The sequence below is a fragment of the Cyprinodon tularosa genome, unplaced genomic scaffold (assembly GCF_016077235.1).
Source record: "Cyprinodon tularosa strain WSP-4 unplaced genomic scaffold, ASM1607723v1 ctg30, whole genome shotgun sequence".
NCBI lineage: Eukaryota > Metazoa > Chordata > Actinopteri > Cyprinodontiformes > Cyprinodontidae > Cyprinodon > Cyprinodon tularosa.
In genome coordinates, this window is record NW_024039008.1 from 759014 (window position 1) to 779237 (window position 20224).

Consider the following 20224-nt stretch of genomic DNA (forward strand, 5'->3'; position numbering starts at 1 on the left):
ACAGTCCCAGGAGACTTAGACAGCGCACATCAATCCTACCTTTCACTTTGCGTCCATAGATTGAGTCAAGGTGTTTTATTTTTTTTCAATGGGCTCACCTTTAGGCTCAGGAACAGTATTACTGCAAAACAAACTGGAATGTAAAAAGTCAAAGCTTAGCGATGCATTACACATTTCACTTTTTCTGGTATGCAAGACATACTTATTGAATGCCTTAATGAGAAGTGAACACTATGCAGGCAAAGAGAACCAGCTCATGACACAATATGCCGGCCTGATGTTAAAACAGAAGCTATGATATTATTTATCCCTGACATGCTAACAAAAATAAAATTTCATGAAGCTCTATCAATCTCTCGACATTACAGCTAAACACAGTGGTAAGGAACTTCCCAATTCCGCTTTAGTTTAACCTCTTAAACCCAGCCAATTTTGGGTAATCCTCGCCTATTTTGCTCATTCAAATGGAAAAGCAAATAATTGAGGAACTGTAAGCCCAAATTCCATGTGTGATACACCATTTGAAAGCTGACACATTCTAGATCATCTAAAGGATGACCTGGTTGAGATATTCTGTCCCAAACACAGTTTTTATAAGAATAGGTTTTGGAAATTCTTTCAAGCCATTTAATAATAGGGATTATCCACTACATATTTACAATAGATACTTACTAATATCACTCACATGTTGCAAAACTCAGTATCTTCAGAATGCTGCAAAATACCATCACATTTTATCACTTTTACCTACATGTGAACATTTCAATGCAATAATTTCTCATTCAGCTCACTCTCCAGTGAGATTATATTATTTACTGTATATTCATTTTGTTGAAATAGAAAGAAAGTTCAATCCAACTGGAGGCGACCGGGAGATCAGGATTTTACCACACTGTGCGCTGTTCCTCATGGGAAATGCTGTCTCCCTTCAGGCCAAACAATACAGCATTTGTCCATTGTGTGGAGCAAAAATTGACCAAAACATCAAGTTCTTTATAACTGCTCTAAGGGTGATTAGATGATTAAGTTCAAGGATACCAGGGACAGAATATCTGATGGCCTTTGTACCAAGCTTTGAATGTATAAATTAAATATTAGAGGTAAAAAGTCCTAAGAGCACAACTTGTGACTTTACTGTATATTATTATTGTATTACTTTACGTGATATAAAATTTGACAATGATTGCAGAAGTATCTTGATTAGTTGGAATTAGGCATAAAGGGGTCATAGAATGCAAAATCGAGTTCACATTGTCATAGATGAATAACGATAGTTCAGTGGGTGAACTGAACGTACAGAGAAGTCAAAGCCCCATCGTCACCTTTCTCTACAAATCCCACAATTCTAAACTACCACCATAAAACGGGCGAATTCAAAAGAAGCCTCATGTTGACGTCAATTCAGGGATGTTGCCTTATTGGGTTCTGGCCTGTACTTTTGTCACGCCCCGAAATTGACATACAGACCAGCCCACTGGTTCACTATCGTAAATGCAGTGTTCAAGGCTGCATGGAGAAAGGGGAATATTTTTACAGTCGTGCCAAGGATCCGAAGACTCAACAGGCATGGATTATTTTTGTCTATCAGAAAATTGCTGCAAAGTTTTGATGCTCACAAAAATCCCAGATGATTTTGAAATTTCTCCCCAGACTTTTTTTTAGGTATGAAAAGTAGGTCATGTCCGGGAAAAAGAGGACGTCTGGTCACCCTACCATATCAAGAATTTAAGGCTTCAGTGAGTGACTGCTTGTTGCTATGATGCTCCTTTGCTCAGCAGCATCACTCGTTGTAAACCAAACAATCAGCGCACAGCTCATCTAAATATTCATGAGCATGCCATAAAAGAAAGAAAACCTGTCGCTTCATTCTGAGGCTTATAACTAGGTTTGCATTAGGGCTCATAGAACAGCAAATATGCCATTTTCAGCCCAACCAATGTTACACACCCTATTCAGAGACCTAAAGGACCAGCACCAAATACCCTATATAATCATTTTATGACCCCATTAATTAAAAAAAATTATCTCCAGTAACTGATTTGTAGGTTAATTTTTATTTTAAAAAAGTACTGTCTAATTGAACTATGGAAATAGAACCAAACCTTGTTATGTGTGTAGATGAAATAACAGAGTTGATACAAAATTGGTTAATGATAGGAGTGTCTATGCTGATGTGGGCTTATTTCACCTCTGCCTTGGTGTCATATAGATTAAAAGGCTGGTTATACAAACAAAACAAGCCGGTAAGGCACCAAACAGGAGATACGCATAGTGTAGAGTGGATATAGATTGATCAATCAAAATCCTCCTGTCTGCTACGATGTCTGCGGTCACCTAAAATTTTGGAGAGGTGCAGCAGAGTGTCTGCGAGGGGGCGGGGACGTCTCCGTGTTCACCGCGACCCGTACGCAGATGACCTAGTTTCAAAGTATAAATCAGCCTTAAGGACCAAGTTGTTGCTCAAGGCTTAGGAAACGTTTATGGAATAGCAATGGTTTTCGATCGAAAGCCAATGTTTTCCTTTGATGTAACTGAGAAAGCTGAAGGTAGGTGTGCTTGCATTTAAGGTAAAGCTCTATAACAAAAACTATAGAAAGGTTTTTGCCTCTGGCCCACTTTCAGGCAAGTACAAGCTCTGTGATCTATGAGTGCAGCGCTACAGGCAGACAGCCCCCCTACTCACAGCTCTATTTCCCAGTCTTTTCCTCACATTCCATCATTAGTGTTCCTTGATGGATTTAGACCTGACATTGACAAGATTAATGAACAAGATTACCCCTCCAAAGGCTCATAAACCTCTGTGTTTGTCTTGATTTGTTGTTGTACTTGTTGAGAAGTCAGAGGTGTTACATGATAGAACAAATTAATGTCAAGATTTTAATTAATAGCAAATATCTTAGTCTTAATATGATTAATTGTATATTGCTGATAAATTATACAGAATCTTTTCTCCAAGTTGGCTGACCTAGTCATCTCTTTAAACGAACGGAGGCCAAGCAGATGGTCCGGGGCACACCAAGTTTGCTCTGTAAAGATAATGTCTGAGAGTGGGTTTAAAAATGCCTCGATCTCCCCGTCAATGACTGAAAGAGTTGGTTAAGGAGATGTAGATGTTAGCCTCTCAGCTGAGAGTTGGCTGGGCTTAATGAGGACATGAAATAAGATTGGGGAAAAATGCATTTTTGAAATAGTCAGAACCTGCTTGGCTTTAAGAAAATTCATATTGCTGCTTTAGCTTTTAAATAAATAAAACAGAAACCCCAAGTGGAGGAGTTTAAGTATCTCGGGATCTTGTTCACGAATGAGGGAAGAAGGGAGCGGGAGATCGACAGGCGGATTGGTGTAGCGTCTGCCGTGAAGTGGGCGCTGTACCGGTCCGTCATGGTGAATAGAGAGCTGAGTCAAAAAGCGAAGCTCTTGATTTACCGGTCGATCTACGTTCCTACCCTCATCTATGGTCATGAACTCTGGGTCATGACCGAAAGAACGAGATCGCAGATACAAGCTGCCGAAATGGGTTTCCTCCGTAGGGTGACTGGGCTCTCCCTTAGAGATAGTGTGAGAAGCTCGGTCATCTGGGAGGGACTCGGAGTAAAGCCGCTGCTCCTCCACTTTGAGAGGAGCCAGTTGAGGTGGCTCGGGCATCTGTTTAGGATGCCTCCTGGACGCCTCCCTGGTGAGGTGTTCCGGGCATGTCCCACCGGGGGGAAGACCCAGGACACGCTGGAGAGACTATGTTTCTCGGCTGGCCTGGGAACGCCTTGGGGTTCCTCCTGAGGGGCTAGAAGAAGTGGCAGGGGAGAGGGAAGTCTGGGCCTCCATTCTTAGGCTGCTGCCCCTGCGACCCGACCCCGGATAAGCGGAGGAAGATGGATGGATGGATGGATGGATGGATGGATGGATGGATGGATGGATGGATGGATGGATGGATGGATGGATGGATGGATGGATGGATGGATGGATGGATGGAAAACCGAAACAAAGGCATATGTGTATTCTTTTGGGTTTTTAGGTGCCACTGTCAATCTGGAAGAACTCTCTTGTTTGCACATTTGCACTGCACAAGGTTCTGGAAAAACAGCTTGTAGCTCATTAGCAGGATTTGCCCACGTACACCTCATAAAGGCAGACTGAATTTCAAACATGTTTGATTTTTCTCCAGACCTTATGATTCCTGATCAGGAGGTGGTCATGAGAGGACGATTGCCCCTCGATACCTCCTGTATACTACATCACACAGGCCGCAATATGATGCATACTGTAAACCTGACCCTATTCAACACATTTGTGCACAACGGGAGAATAGCCCAAAAAATTTGAAAAATTATACAGGGTTAGAGGGAGTTGTTGAAGGGTCAGGGACACACCTTTAATGTAACAACAGAAGGAACCCTGCAATGGATGGTGGATTCACATATGAATGGAAAAAGGCAAAAGTATTTTGTGATAAGGTTTCCATCATGCCCTCTCTATTTGTACTGTAGAGCAGAAACCTATTTAGTTCTTCTTACTCCTAAATTAAAAAAAGAAGCAGAGACTCTCCACAATAGACGCTTTTTTTTTCCTTTTCAGACTTAGACAGAGACTTATCTTTTCAATACCCAAGCAGGTAATAAAAAAGCAGTCCCTTGGCTCTTCAGACTTCAAACCCATAAGGGTTTTATGAAACTGTTCATTGACTCTTTATTAAAGGGAATCAGCATGCTACTAACTTTGTCTTGAAGCCCTTTGAATTACTAGACTTAATCTCTTGCTGAGTGGGAGCGCATGTCTGTGTTTAGGGGTTTTAGTTGTGTCTGTAGACATGTAAAGTTCTTATAGAGCTATAGTCTGCCCACTGCCAAGGACTCATTTTGGTGAAAATACTGTTATTGTACTTAACCTACCCTTTTTGTTATGTTGTAACTTAATAATAATAAAATAAAACTTTAGCTTAAACAGAAATAAGTCTATTCTATATTTTACATATTACGGTAAGTTTTTATTTATGGTTTCTCACCTTTAGATTTATATTACTGACTCTTCTAACTGTGTCCTAGATGCTGTTTTCTGATTCACTTAAATTTGCTTACTGACATTTGAGATTATCTTCAGCTTTATTTTCAGGTGCTATGATGCTTAAGTTGCATTTTTTATTTGGGTTTCCAGTGTCAAGAATCTAGAGAGATATTGAATGAAAATGTACTAAAATGCATCCTTTGTTATCCTGAACGACTGCAAAATAACTTAATAAAAATCACCTGTAAATAAGTACAAGATTTTAAAGGTAACAAGAAGGCTGTTTTGTAAATAGAAAAATCCTTAAGGGGCCGAAGAAAAGCTGATATTACCTGTGCAGCTTTAAGGCATGATACTGTGTGCATTTTCAGAAAACGACCACCTGTTGCTTCTCTAGAGATTGAAATTGGAAAGGAAATGAGAAGGCTTCTCAGAAAATCCCTGCCCTGCTATCTGCCTTTTTTTTTCTTTTTTTTTTTTTTTTTTGTCCACATCAGAGTAAGAGTCTCTCTTGCCTGATAAGAAAAAAATTTGTTTGATTGACCAGCACACCTATAATGAGAATCAGTATTATATGAATTTAAATTGAATAGTAAAGCAACTTTATTCTGATTACATATAAAATTTGTTCATCCAATAGAATATCTGTTTTCATTTGGTAATGAAGAATTAAATCTCCTTATAAAATAACATTTTCACTGACTTTGTTCACGTCACTAAAATGAGTTCCTGCAAACATTGAAGTATATTTATTTTGGTTATAGCAATAACCTTCTCAGTATGTGGAATTTATTCAAGGCAATGAGGGTCAGGCTTTTCATCAGACCTGACCATTATGCTTAAAGAGGTTAGTCATCACAAATCACAGTGGTAGAAAGAACCCTACACTTTATTTTTGCAACTCTAAGGCACAGCAGAAAGTAATTAAAATGGTACTGTAAGCAAAGCAACAGAAACTAAATAAATCCACATGTTCAAAAAAGAAACCTACATAACAGCACCCTAAATCCACATTTGAGTAAAGATTTTTTTTTTGTATTAAGCTTTTGGGTGAAACCCAGTTTTGTTTTCAGATAATTTAGTTTTTGTAGAGTTTGTAATTGGTTTGACTTTTAGGGGGAAAAAACTTTTTTTTTAAACCAAGCCTTGCATCTTCTTTAAAAAATGTCGCCCTTTTCTGACTCCCCGAAAAAACAGCACAAGTCTGGCTTGATTAAAGGCACTGTGTAACTTTTAGCCACTAGGGGCGCTGGACCTGTAACTGCCCATATTTTGCTTCTACTAAACATCGTAAATAATAACAAAGAAATATGACTGTATACTAGAAGCAAAGTGTTAACTTACCTGTCTAATAATAAGGTTGACAAAAGAAATTTTTTTTTACATCCGGCTTCTTATTTCAATATGTGCCAACGAATAAACTCCTTTCCAAAATCGACTCATTTTTCCTAGTGCACGATCCCTTTCACGTTTTCTCTTTTAAACCTCCTCAAAAGGTTTAAACTTTTTCCTTGCATCAGCCATGACCAGTAATCGAGCAGGTGGAAAAATAGAGCAAAAGCCTTAGCTCCATGACTATATAAGAGCCTGTGGCCGTAAAGCGATACGTTCTTCCAGGTCACATGACCTGGCCAACGACAGTGTGTCTTTTGACACACAGAGTCGGTATTTTAGAAATACCGACTCTGTGATAGTGTGAAGCATTGGCCTGAGGAATCATTTAGAATAATTCATGTGACTCAACTCTATAGGTCACAAAGTCTGCTGTGTGCCTTTAAGAATGTCTGCTTTCATTTATAAATGTAAAAGCTGGATTCACAACAAGAGGAGAAAAATGTGAAAATGAAAAACAACAGGTAATATTCAAAGGTAATAAGACTCTTAGGAACACGTTTATTAATGTTTTTATTTTTATTTCACTCATCAAATATTTCTTGGTATGGTATGTCTTTATTTCAAACTTATTTTTTGATTTTTATTATTATCTAACGGTATTAAACTGTATAAAATTGTTATGAGTCAAACAAATGCATTGTAAAACTTACAGCAAATCTAAAATAAAATGTTTTCTTGTCTTGAAAAGGATAAAAGGCTAAAAGAAATTTGGGACCCTCATTCAGTCAGGGAAACCAGAAAGTAAGTAAGGGTGACAGATATACCCCTCACTTAAAAATAAGTTCCTCTGTTCTGCTGTTCCAATTCATTTACTTTAAAGGTTAGTGGTATATTATCAAGCTACTGGCAGAGGCTCTGAAGAATGATCCTGCACGCATTTTTTTCAAGAGCCCTTGATAAAGTTGTAAATCTGTATCCGAGGCTGTCTACACTGAGGGAAGTCAGACCCTCACAAGTCTTTCTTCTAGTCTGAGTTTCTGAGTGTGTGGGAGGAAGCAGGCTGTTTGACAGCAGCTAGTGTAATCATGGCTGTGGGTGGAGAAATAACTTCCTTTGGCCCTTGTCAAATATATTTGGTTACCTTTCTTTCTAATGAATCACTTTCTATATAAACAATCCGATAACAAAGATTGCAGTGGCTTACAAGGAATGAATTTGGATATATTTGTGTGGGAATTTTATGATAATAGGAGTCTGAAAGGTGTATTATGAATAATTTTAGTGCTTTGCTGACTTTTATTCAGTTTCAGGGCTAAGTTTCACATTTTGTTAGCTTCTCTGCCCAGATAAGCTTTTACTTCATGAACAACGTTAAAGATTTTTCAACTTCTCTATCTCTTTCTCTCTCGAAAGAGATAGAGACGGGAAAGAGCACATGAGAGAGAAAATAAAACATAACAGTAAAATCAGACACAGAATATATACAGTAACTAGAAGTCTGCTTCCACACTTGTATGAGATTAGAGGAACAGAACACAGACCATAGGAACAAAAAGAAGACTAAAGATTACCTAATTAAACTTAAAAAGCATCAGGAACAGCAAGTATCCCTTAGATATCATGTGTCTTGAAGTCAAAACGTTTGGTAATTCAGCAATATTATGCAGCTTAGTATTTAGTAATAGTCTGTATCAGTGAACATCTGCAACCAAACTCCCGTGGTATGTATGGATAAACACCCTTGTGTATAAAGGATTTTCCAAACTTCTTCAGAAGTAAAATATGCTCAATAGCAGGTGTGGGTGGTTCGAGATTAGCCCTACAGGGCCCTGGGCTGATAAAGAGGCGATCCTGGCCCCCGCATATCAAAAGGTACCCCAGATCACTAGGACGCAAGGAGGGCAGACTAGAGCACCTTGACTCGAGAGGCCATAATGCCAAGCTACCACAGGGCCACGGCAGCGAGCGTGTGTGTTCTGCTGGCAGACGGTCACACCCAAGGAGGTCCCAAGAGAGCCAAGGGGTCTGACGCCCGGCGACGCAGCACCCCCAAGTGGGGACCCTGCAGACCCGGCATCCATCAGGAACGATACAGCACTCACCGAATTACCCAATGCTGCACCTAGAGAACAATTCATCCAGTCTCATCAGAGACACACAGGGCAGACGCTTTTTTAACAGATCCACATACAAATCTTTTGGGAAAAAAAGGAAATCAAATTAGTTTCTCAGGCTTGGTAGTGGTGCACTGGTAGGGATTTTTTAGGGAAAAAAGGACTTTTTAAAGATTTTATTTGAAAGAGTAAAACTTACCAAAGCAATCGAATATATAATTAGAATATATTGTATTAAAGCTTAGAGCCTGATCTTCAAATATTAAAAACTTATTCATGAAGGCAAACTCACAAAGAAGTTTGTGCCAACAGTTTGGGTATGAATTAGTGTTTTGTCTGCTTCCTGAAATCTTTTTTTTTTTTTTTTTTTTTTTTTTTTTATCTTAAAGAATCCACTGATACTCTAAGTCCAAATCTGAACTATCATATCTGCCCTTTTGCTCTGTGTAGATTCTATATTTTAGTTTAAGCTCCTTCAGTGATTTAAAACGACCAGTATAGTTATAAGAAGCTGGTCTTTATTTGGATGGATAGATTTCCATTAATTTCTGTTTCCTCTATGGAATCTTAGTGAAGGAGTTTAAATGTGTTTTCTCTATCTGTTGTGTTTCATCTTATCCCATTTGCTCTGACACTGTTTATCTGTGTCTCTTCCTCTTGCTTCTTGAAATGGCATTTGTTCCTGTCTCACCAGACATGTCATACTTTTTTACTCTCTGTTAATCTGAGTGCTGACTCATCTCATTCATATTTTCACTTACTAAATCTTCTCACTTTGCCTGACAACACTGACAGCTTTGAAGCCAGCTTTTCAATCCTGTGGAACCTCCTTTAGTTTACAGCCTAGCTGTGGCTCAAGTGTCTCACAGTGAACCAGAGAAATAGATTAAAACTCGAAAGAACTTCAACACAAAGGTTTTATTTGATCCTAGGAATACTCTATAGCTTCCTCTCACACATAAACCCTGATATTTTAGAATATTTACATCACTGACTGAGAAACCTGTCAACATGATCTAGCTTTATGGCTGTTTTCTCCTGGGAAACATTAGGATCAGATGTAAGAAATAGGTTTGCAAAAATCTAGGAAGAAAACGTTTGAAAAGACTTATAAAGGATGTATTTATAATTTAATAGTTGATAAATAACGAATCGGCACCTTTGTCTAAAAGGTAAGTCAAAACATTATGTTCAGCTCATTGCTACCAGAACACAAATATGATTGCTGTTGACAACATGGTTTTATCAAAAAGGGGGGGGGACTGTAATTTGCGCTGTGTGTTAACGTGGGATTACTCACAAGTATTGATGTTTTTCTTTGTATCATAAAGGCTGCATCTACAAGATAAAATCCCTGTCAAAGCAAAGCATGACTCATTTAAAGACAAATACCTCTTTTGTTAATTTAAATAAGCTGGAACTTTACAACATATGCAATAAAAACTTTAGCCAGGCCAACTTCACATTGAATTCAAACTGCACTACATCATTTAAGAGAGCAGTGGGCATCCAGGTTTGAATTTCTGAAAGTGTTCATGAATGAGTCAGAAGCAATGCTTCTTTAGGGAGATTTGATCATTGTTTATCATGGTTACATGGTATTAATGTCCTGGGTGTGACGATAACTCCACATTAGCTCCATGTGTCTGATTTAATTGCTGTAACAAATGGCTCAATAAGTGCAGTGCCACCCTAATGCCTGTTGCATATTAAAAATCTTCTGCACTCTGCTCCCCACTGGAAAGGCTTCCAGCTGAAAGATGTCTGCTCACCTGCAGACACTCTTAATTTGGGCTGTTCAGGCTGCTGTGAGAAAAAAAGGAGGGGAAGTGTTCAGGCTACTATGATGGAAAGAAAAATAAACTTATAGTATTTAAAATTAATGAAAAATACTTGTAGTGCAACCCATTGAAAAATTGATTGGCTCATAATACAGGTGCTGGTCATAAAATTAGAATATCATGAAAAAGTAGATTGATTTCAGTAATTCCATTTAAAAAGTGAAACTTGTATATTATATTCATACATTACATACAAACTCATATATTTCAGATGTTTATTTTGTTTAATTTTGATGATTACAAATGACAACAAATGAAAATCTCAAATTCATCATATCAGAAAATTAGAATATTGTGAAAAGGTTCAAAATTGATGGCCCCTGGTGCCACACTCTAATCAGCTAATTAACTCAAACCACCTGCAAAAGCCTTTAAATGGTCTTTCAGTCTAGTTCTATAGGCTACACAATCATGGGGAAGACTGCTGACTTGACAGTTGTCCAAAAGACGACCATCGACACCTTGCACAAGGAGGGCAAGACACAAAAGGTCATCGCTAAAGAGGCTGGCTGTTCACAGAGCTCAGTGTCCAAGCTCATTAATAGAGAGGCGAAGGGAAGGAAAAGATGTGGTCGAAAAAAGTGTACAAGCAAGAGAGATAACCGCACCCTGGAGAGGATTGTGAAACAAAACCCATTCAAAAATGTGGGGGAGATTCACAAAGAGTGGACTGCAGCTGGAGTGAGTGCTTCAAGAACCACCACACACAGACGTATGAAAGACATGGGTTTCTGCTGTCGCATTCCTTGTGTCAAGCCACTCTTGAACCACAGACAGCGTCAGAAGCGTCTTGCCTGGGCTAAAGAGAAACAGGACTGGACTGCTGGTGAGTGGTCCAAAGTCATGTTCTCTGATGAAAGTAAATTTTGCATTTCCTTTGGAAATCAAGGTCCCAGAGTCTGGAGGAAAAGAAGAGAGGCACTTCATCCACGTTGCTTGAAGTCCAGTGTAAAGTTTCCACAGTCAGTGATGGTTTGGGGTGCCATGTCATCTGCTGGTGTTGGTCCATTGTGTTTTCTGAGGTCCAGGGTCAACGCAGCCACATACCAGGAAGTTTTAGAGCACTTCATGCTTCCTGCAGCTGACCAACTTTTTGGAGATGCAGATTTCATTTTCCAACAGGACTTGGCACCTGCACACAGTGCCAAAGCTACCAGTACCTGGTTGAAGGACCATGGTATCCCTGTTCTTAATTGGCCAGCAAACTCTCCTGACCTTAACCCCATAGAAAATCTATGGGGTATTGTGAAGAAGAAGATGCAATACACCAGACCCAACAATTCAGAAGAGCTAAAAGCCACTATTAGAGCAACCTGGGCTATCATAACACCTGAGCAGTGCCACAGACTGATCGACTCCATGCCACGCCGCATTGCTGCAGTAATACAGGCCAAAGGAGGCCCAACTAAATACTGAGTGCTGTACATGCTCATACTTTTCATGTTCATACTTTTCAGTTGGCCAACATTTCTATAAATCCTTTGTTTTTATTGGTCTTCAGTAATATTCTAATTTTCTGATATGATGAATTTGAGATTTTCATTTGTTGTCATTTGTAATCATCAAAATTAAACAAAATAAACATCTGAAATATATGAGTTTGTATGTAATGTATGAATATAATATACAAGTTTCACTTTTTAAATGGAATTACTGAAATCAATCTACTTTTTCATGATATTCTAATTTTATGACCAGCACCTGTATTTGCTAAAGCACACTGCAAAGATCTGATTTCACTTTCCAAGGTTATAATTTCTGTGGTTTTTATGACACGCCCTACTCCAAAGAAACCCCTTTCCCTTGCATCCTGTAAAATACAGATTATATGGTATAAAATAATGACAATATTGTTTTTTGTCCCTTTAGTAAGATGTAAATTGATAGAGGAGCCACAGAAACCTCACAGCTTCTCTCGTATCAAGAGAATTTCTAAGTGATAAATTATCTTTCCATTGCAGACACTTTTGCCATGACTGAAGTTTTGCAGAATTGTTGTTTTGCAGAGAGTGAGCAAACCTATTTGGTCTAAGTACTGTAACATAGCAGGTTCAAGGTTTCCGTTTAAGCCACATGTTCATATATGGTCATGGGACAGTCTTATTTCGTTGTGAAGCATCTAAAACTATTTGCACTATTTGGAGACGAAACTTAGGGTCTCCCTGGAATTCCATGCCCAAATGTTTACAACTGTATATACTAGTAGAGGACATAGAAACCTCTTCAGTACTCAATTTTCTGGAGTCCATTCACAGAAAACAGACACTGTCCTGCTGTTTTTCTTCTGCTGATCATGTCCTTCAGCCTCTTGTCAAGAGGGGATAATTAGCCTCTACTAACCTGAAAGAGCCCTTCCTGACAGGCCATCATTCATTTACCCATCTCTTGCAGAGTCCATCTGGCTGCCTGTGTGGGGGTTTGTACTTATACTTGCTGCAAAGTGAGGACATTTTTGGTGCATTTCACCAGCAAAGCAAGGACTTTGATTAAAAATGACAACCTTTTAATAGTCCTACATTTTTTGGGTTAGGTTTAGGACTAACATTGTTAAAACAGTTAAAACCTGCTGACGAAAAGTATTTAATTGTATTTTCTAGTACTTTCAGTTTTTACCACAAACCTTAAAATTCTTTATATTACTTCCAGTTGCTACAAATGGCAGCTGTAAATACGCCACAGGCTGGCTGCAGCTGAGAGCTCCCAGCAAGGATTTCCAGTGCTGCCTCCTGGTGGTGTGCTGGAGTTCTGGCACTCCGAACAATAATTGCATATTTTAGAAGGATCATAATCCTGATGAACAATGTTTAGAGGTGGAATTTCCCCCTCTAAAAATATGTTAAAAGTATTTTTCCAACTCATCAAATTAAATAAAGCCAAGCTGCTATCTAGCTTGAAGCTACAGAACGGAGCAGATAAGTGCCAAAGCGTCAAAGCTTAACTTAAGTTAACCACAGTTTGATCCAGTGTCTGACCCAGCATCCGCATTTCTGCATTTGCACATATTTGATGCCCACAACGCCTTTGGTGTGAACACAGTTTTAGGTTAAGGTTAGGCTGATTATACTGTAGAAAGGGTACAAAATAAATGAAAGTCAGTGTATGCAAATTCCTCACTTTATGTTTAAAACACGGATGTGTGTGGGGGTGTGTATACTTGCATGTGTTTGCAGATGATTGAAGGGTTTCCTGCCAGAAGTTGCTTAAAGGAATAGTACACCCAAAACATGATTAGCCTTCATTTTCTACTCACCTCCATGCTGAACAACACTCTGGAGTACTTTTTTGATATCTCAAATGCATCTGGAGATCTGGGAGACTTCTTGCTGTCTGCTGACATTCAAATAATGGAGGTCTATGGCGCCCGAGACAGAAAGGTCCACAAAAGTCCACAAAAACTTGTCAATATTCCTCCATACTGCTCGTCCAATGTAATCCAAGTGTCCTGAGTGGGTAGCATCCAGAATTTACTCGAAACGAAGTCATTTAGAACGTTTTAGAGCCTAAACAGTAGTGTATAGGATTTCCTAATAGCGCCCCCATGCGCGCTCACGATTCTACGGAAGCCGGCAGACCAAACCAGCGCATTCAGCTCGGCAAAGAACTCTTCCTCAACACTGAAGTCCTCAGACATTTTTCTTTCGTTGTTTCTTTCTTTGCACAGGTAAACAGCACATTTCTTCTTCTACGCTTGCATTATCGGCAGACCAGACGCTGAATGCGCACTTCCTTCCGGTTTGGTCTGCCGGCTTCCGTAGAATCGTGAGCGCGCATGGGGGCGCTATTAGGAAATCCTATACACTACTGTTTATGCTCTAAAAACATTCTAAATGACTTCGTTTCGAGTAAATTCTGGATGCTACCCACTCAGGACACTTGGATTACATTGGACGAGCAGTATGGAGGAATATTGACACGTTTTTGTGGACTTTTATGGACCTTTCTGTCTCGGGCGCCATGGACCTCCATTATTTGAATGTCAGCAGACAGCAAGAAGCCTCCCAGATCTCCAGATGCATTTGAGATATCAAAAAAGTACTCCAGAGTGTTGTTCAGCATGGAGGTGAGTAGAAAATGAAGGCTAATCATGTTTTGGGTGTACTATTCCTTTAAGGAGCAACAGATGCCAATGTGGCTCGTTATACAGTATATTCCTCATGGCTGGCAAAGCTTCAATATTATCAGGTGTTAAGTTGTTACACTAACTCTAGCCAGTGTCACAATTCAAGTCTTTCCTTCTAAGGGATGCGACATATTTGGGATTCTGTCAGCAGTATACACAAAGTGTGTAGGATTAACTGCCATATAGTGTCAAAGAGAAAATGTGAAGAAAGGGAAAGCACCATTCTGCAGACTTTGCAATGACTTGTGAAAGCAGTAATGTTTCCTTCATCCTTAAACAGAAATGTGTCCATGAAGGTCTCTTACCAGGATTTACAAGTATGTGTTCATATGACTGCAAACACACTCAAGATGAGTCTAAGCTTCTAGCCACATGAGTGTTAATGCATACCATTTTTTTGTAATCTACAATTGTTTTTTAATAGGATTTCATTCCATTCATTTTGTCTGATTATTGTATTATCATGAAATGTATTTGTACATATGTACAAATACATCCTAGTATGTAATAGCAGACTTCCGTATGCCAAAAAAAAAAAAAAAGATGTCATAGATCTAAACAAATAAAAAGGTACCATAACCTGGTTAAAAATAAAGAAATCTAACATAGAATCAATCGAGTCACCTGATGAGGAATGTGAATATGTTGTGAGAAACTGAATATATTATCAATTCATGATGGCTGTCAAGGAAAACTAAAAGCCAACTTAAGTGAAAAGATGTTAAACATAGTAATATTTTTACAGAACATCTGTCCATTTTATTTGCTTGCACCTCATTCCCTGAGCGATTTAATCTTCCTTTTATTTAGACTTGTATTCTGCAGTCACCCTCTGAGATAATAATGCAATCTTGTCAGAATGTGATTAAAGCAATAGATCTGTAAAACTAAGAAGTATTCTAACAGATCAAGTGATTGGAAGAGCAAAATCTGGAACTTTTAGCTAAAGATTTTTAACAATTAGGTTGTATGCCATTCACTGGAGTCCCAAAGCTCATTACTGCTGGAACAAAGCATTTCTGTGAACCACATTTTCTCTGCTCTGCTCAGTTACACTGAAGGAGCAAATCAGCAACACAACAGTCTAAATTCAGGTTCATATTTTGATGATTGCTCATTCTCCATGGTGAAATAGAGATGCTAATGCTTGTCCCGTATATATCAGTCAATCAAATCTGTTTTTTGTTTCTATCTGTAAGCTTTCTCAACTGTAAATTCATACAAGTTAAACGTAAATAACCTGCTGAACCATCCCACTAGAATATCTAGATGCATTGTTTCTGTGTGCCTTCACATTTTCTTTCAGTGCCCACTTAAACTATTGACAGTTTTTTTGCTAAAACATAAATCCCTGTTTCCTTTATTTTGCCTCTGCAATGGACTTTTTCTGGAGGATTTTCCTTTATGTTTTATTCATGTAAAGCATTTATACAAATAACTTGTCTTTCTTTAGTCAAGACGGCTCTTTCATACCAGACTGATGTTTTTTTCAACGATGAAAATGACATGCATTTGTTTGTTTCTTCAATCAGGTTTCGGAAGAGCCTTCTCTTCTGATGTCCAGTCCCAGGCTGCTACTCCCAGTATCAGGCACTCTGCCTCCTGGGGCCCCATTATCTGTCCACCACCAGATACAGCTGCTACAGCAGCAGCTCCAGCAACAGCAGCAGCAGACTCAAGTGGCTGTAGCACAGGTATGGTTATTTTTTATTTTTGTTTTTCTAAAAAATGGAAGGACTATAATCAGAGATGCAAAAGTGGTAATCACAACCTTTGTTATGTAATCCCATGTTTATTCAACGTGTTTTATAAAGACCTAAAAAAATAGTCACAGAGAGACATCAGTGTTGGATGTTAACTTATCTGGACTGAATATGATAATAATATTAATCCTTAAGAGTAAAATGTGAGGGGGACATATTATGTTAGCAATTTTTGAATACTTGTGTAAACCTAGTTTAGTTCATATTGTATTTAGAAAAGTTTTTTTTTCATTATTTTGCTAATTAGAAATGTGTCAAGACTTGAAAGGGGATCTGAGAAGCGCTCAGCGGGTTACATTTTCAGTTTGAACATCTAAAGTTGAAATGAGGGCAAATAAACACAACTTTGATTGAAGTTGAATCAACTCACACAACACCCCCACAGCAGTAGAGTTTGTGTTCTGCATCTAGAAAACCTTAAAGCTCTCAAACTTTTGTGTCACACTTAAATACCCAATGCGCCATGGCTTCCAGATGCTGTGGCTTCTATACCAAAAGGCCTGATTTCCTTAAAATGTGAGTTTTATACCCAAATGTCTGTGAACAAACCTCTGCCACAGCTGACAGCTCATTGTAAGCAGGCCTACACATAAATTTTATTATTTATAAGAGAGGAGAAGCCAGAGGTTGCTGCTCACTGGCAGAGATACCTGTGTAAATTTTTTTAATGAGTCAGAACTTTGGCACATGAAATGAAGTGCTTCGCCTCACTTCGAAAGCTTTAAATTTGTGTGTTTAGTTTTTTTTGCTGAGGTGTGTGAGTCTGACCTCAGGTCTCTTATCATTTAGTAAATGGCCTTAAGTTTTCTGAGCAGCTCTGAAAAGTTTATGTCCCCATGCTATATAAAATATTTCATACTACAAAAATGTGAGACCTGTAAAGTCTGCCGTAGCTACTTCTGTATGCCATTAAACTTGTTTTTTTTATTTTCCTCAACAGATGAGTAGATAATTAAAAAACATTTAACATCAGAGTCCTAAAAGCAATCTGTTGCTTAGAATTCTAATCCATTGTTGAATCCCTTGATTTAGATAAACTTAAGCAACGTTATATTGTCTCATAAGGGACCAAACATGATATCTCAAATATTAATCCCTTTATTCTTATTTACTTGAAATAATTTATAATTATTCTTTATGAGAGTTAATACTAAATGCTTTAATCCTAAGTATGTTGCCGCTTTCCTCCTGTTAAAAGGTAATGTTACAGTACCTATATTAAAAAAAAACAGTGGTGTTATTGAAAAATAATATGTAAAATACATTTTTAAACATTGCTGCATATAAAGTAGTATTATATTAGGCTATAGTAACCACAATTATATCCATCCCTATTTACAAAACAATGAAAAAAATGTAATAATGTAGCATTTGGTTATTGCACAATCACTTACTTAACGGTGCATAGTCACATTATGTGGTCCATTATTTGAATCTATATGATTGTAGCCCAACATGTTTGCATATAATTTTTCTGAAAAGTTCTGCTATCATATTATTGGTTACCTTTCTGTTTTACTTTGTCTTTTTGGTCAATTTTTCAGTAAATAAAGCACTTTTTGTACATTTACAATACCACTGAATAACCAGAGCTTTGATACTGTGCAGGGGATGAACAAGGAAGCGTTATGACTAAGCTGGTTTGCCCCTACATAGTTATAAAAATGTTTTTTAAAAAGTGCCAAAAAATATTTCATTCCAAGAGGGATGAGACTCGGATTGCGCTTTGAATGTAAATGTTGGTTTTCACTGAAGCAGAACTAAAGCTGCAGAGAAATTCAGATGTCTCTGGAAGGTTAATGGATGCGAAAGTAATCCTCCATATTAATACTGATTCAAGTGAAGGCATGATGTGTCATGATGTGTCCCTATTCACGTTAGGTAGGAATAAGAATTTTCCTTACATTTCTTGATGTTCTATTTGGAAGATCTGGGATTGGCCTCTTTTGTGTGGCATGTAACATTATTGTTCCCCTTTAATGAGATACTCCATGATCTATCACCTAGCTGTAGCATTATAACCTTAAGATGGTCAGTTTTTTTAGAATATTTAAATTTTAAAACATACAATAAATATTAAATATTGTCTGCCCTAAGTTCTTTCAAGAAAATGCTACATTAAAGCAACAAAAATACTATTTAGCATTATCCATTATGTTAAGGATTGCATTGGTAACATTTTTTTTTTATGAAATGATCTGTAAATATTTGTTTATATTATTTATTAAATGTTAGTATGTTAGGATGGTTTAATCTGTAAATAACTATTTATAAAGGCTACATTTACAACATCCCATGATGGAGTAGTCTTTAAATGGTTATACAGGGGACCCTGGATTAAAATTCTGGTTGCATCAAGAAGTGCTTCTAATGTAAAAACTTATTGCCATGTCTGTGAGCAAATTGAAATGATTTACTGTGTCGACCCCTGAATATGGCAGTAGAAAAAAAGGAAAAAGCTAACAAAATGTTTAGAAGTACAATATGTTAAAAAATTAACCAAAATTCTAAATATTCAATAGAATCACATCAATCATGATATTCCTCACAATATCAGTTTTAAGGGTTGATTAAGGTAGGACTGGTGATTGAGATTCTGCCGTCTTCTGTGTCTGTCGTGTTTCTTTCCTGAGCCATGCTCAGCCCACCATGCAGCATTTTCACCCATCATCCCCGCTGATGCTGTTCAGCCAGGGATTCTCCTTTACTTACATCTGTATTTTTTAAGCTTTTTCTTCTGAGGATGTGGTGGAATACGGGGAATTATTTGGGTGACTGAGAGCAACAGGGGTGTACAATGTCTGTCACCAGGCAACCATGACAGCACACACTGAGCTGAGGAGGTCCAGCTTAAATCCCATGCATCAACACAAATTCTAACAAACTTTCATATTTCCTGTATTTAATTTGTTGTTGACCTGAGTATGGCAGACATTTGTGTTTCAGACATTTATGAATACAGTATATGACCATTTGCATCTCGTTTTGGGGTAAATGGAGGGAAACTCATCTTACACACTGGGCAATTGAAAGGTCATATATAAGGGTAATAAAAAAATATATTATTATATATACTCTTAAATATGTACAATGTACCATTAAGTAAGATCTTCCATACATCAGTCTTAAGTATTCTTTCTGAACTTCATATTTTTTCCTTTCAATTCGCCACTTGGTCCCTACTGCCAACAGTAGGCCTATATGGCTGTTTTCATTTGTTTCGTGTGATCCTGAAAAAAATACTTTTCAGTCACTACCAGCTTCATGAACATCTACTTTTTTATTTTCTCCTCAAAAAAAACAATAAGAATTAAAGCCACAAGTGGCATTGAGCGGCCCTCGCAGCTCGCACCGCCTGGTATGTTGCGACCGCGGGAACCAAGCGACCTCCACCTCCACGCTCCTTCCCAGCCTATGCTCCTGCTCTTCAGCCTATGCCTGCTGCTGCTTCTCTTCATCCTCCCCCTCCTTCTCGTTCTGCTGCTGCCACTGTTTCTTATCCTCCTCCTCCTGCAGCTTCTCATCTTCCTCATCCTCCTGCTAATGCAGCTTCTCCTCATCATCCTCCTGCTTCTGCTTATCTTGCTCCATCTCCTTCTCCTCATCCTGCTGTCGCTCTTGCTGCATCTCCTTCTCCTCATCCTGCTGCTGCTCTTTCTCTTCATCTCCTGCCTGCTGCTGCTTCTCCTGATCCTCTTCATCCTCCTTATCCTGCTTCATTTAATCCTCCTCCATTCTCCTTCTGCTGATTATCTTCCTAATCATCCTCCTCCCCCTGTGCTCCTTCTCTTCATATTCTTCTTCCTGCTGCTGCTCTCACTGCATCTCCTACTGCTGTTTGTTTGTCATCCTCATCATCCTTCTCCTCCTAGAAATGTGGCTTTGTATGACTGGAGTTAACAGTTTGATGCTTAGCCACGCCCACATGCTCCCATGTAGAATAATAATTTTGATAACTTTTAATTTGCTATGACTATAGTCCATGTAAAGTTAATTTGAAGTCTCAAACTCAAAAAAAACCAAGAGCCCTTCCCTCAGATATGTCATGACCTA

The 20224-nt window shown here is 38.3% G+C and overlaps 1 protein-coding gene across 3 annotated transcripts in view; it reads left to right on the forward strand.

Moving 5' to 3' along the window:
- nos1apa (nitric oxide synthase 1 (neuronal) adaptor protein a) overlaps positions 1–20224 on the forward strand; it is a 213376-nt gene that overhangs the window by 135920 nt on the left and 57232 nt on the right. For all 3 annotated transcript variants that reach the window (XM_038291591.1, XM_038291592.1, XM_038291593.1), the window contains one exon: positions 15941–16102. In XM_038291591.1, the coding sequence (XP_038147519.1) occupies positions 15941–16102 (162 nt within the window). The remainder of the gene's footprint in view (positions 1–15940; positions 16103–20224) is intronic.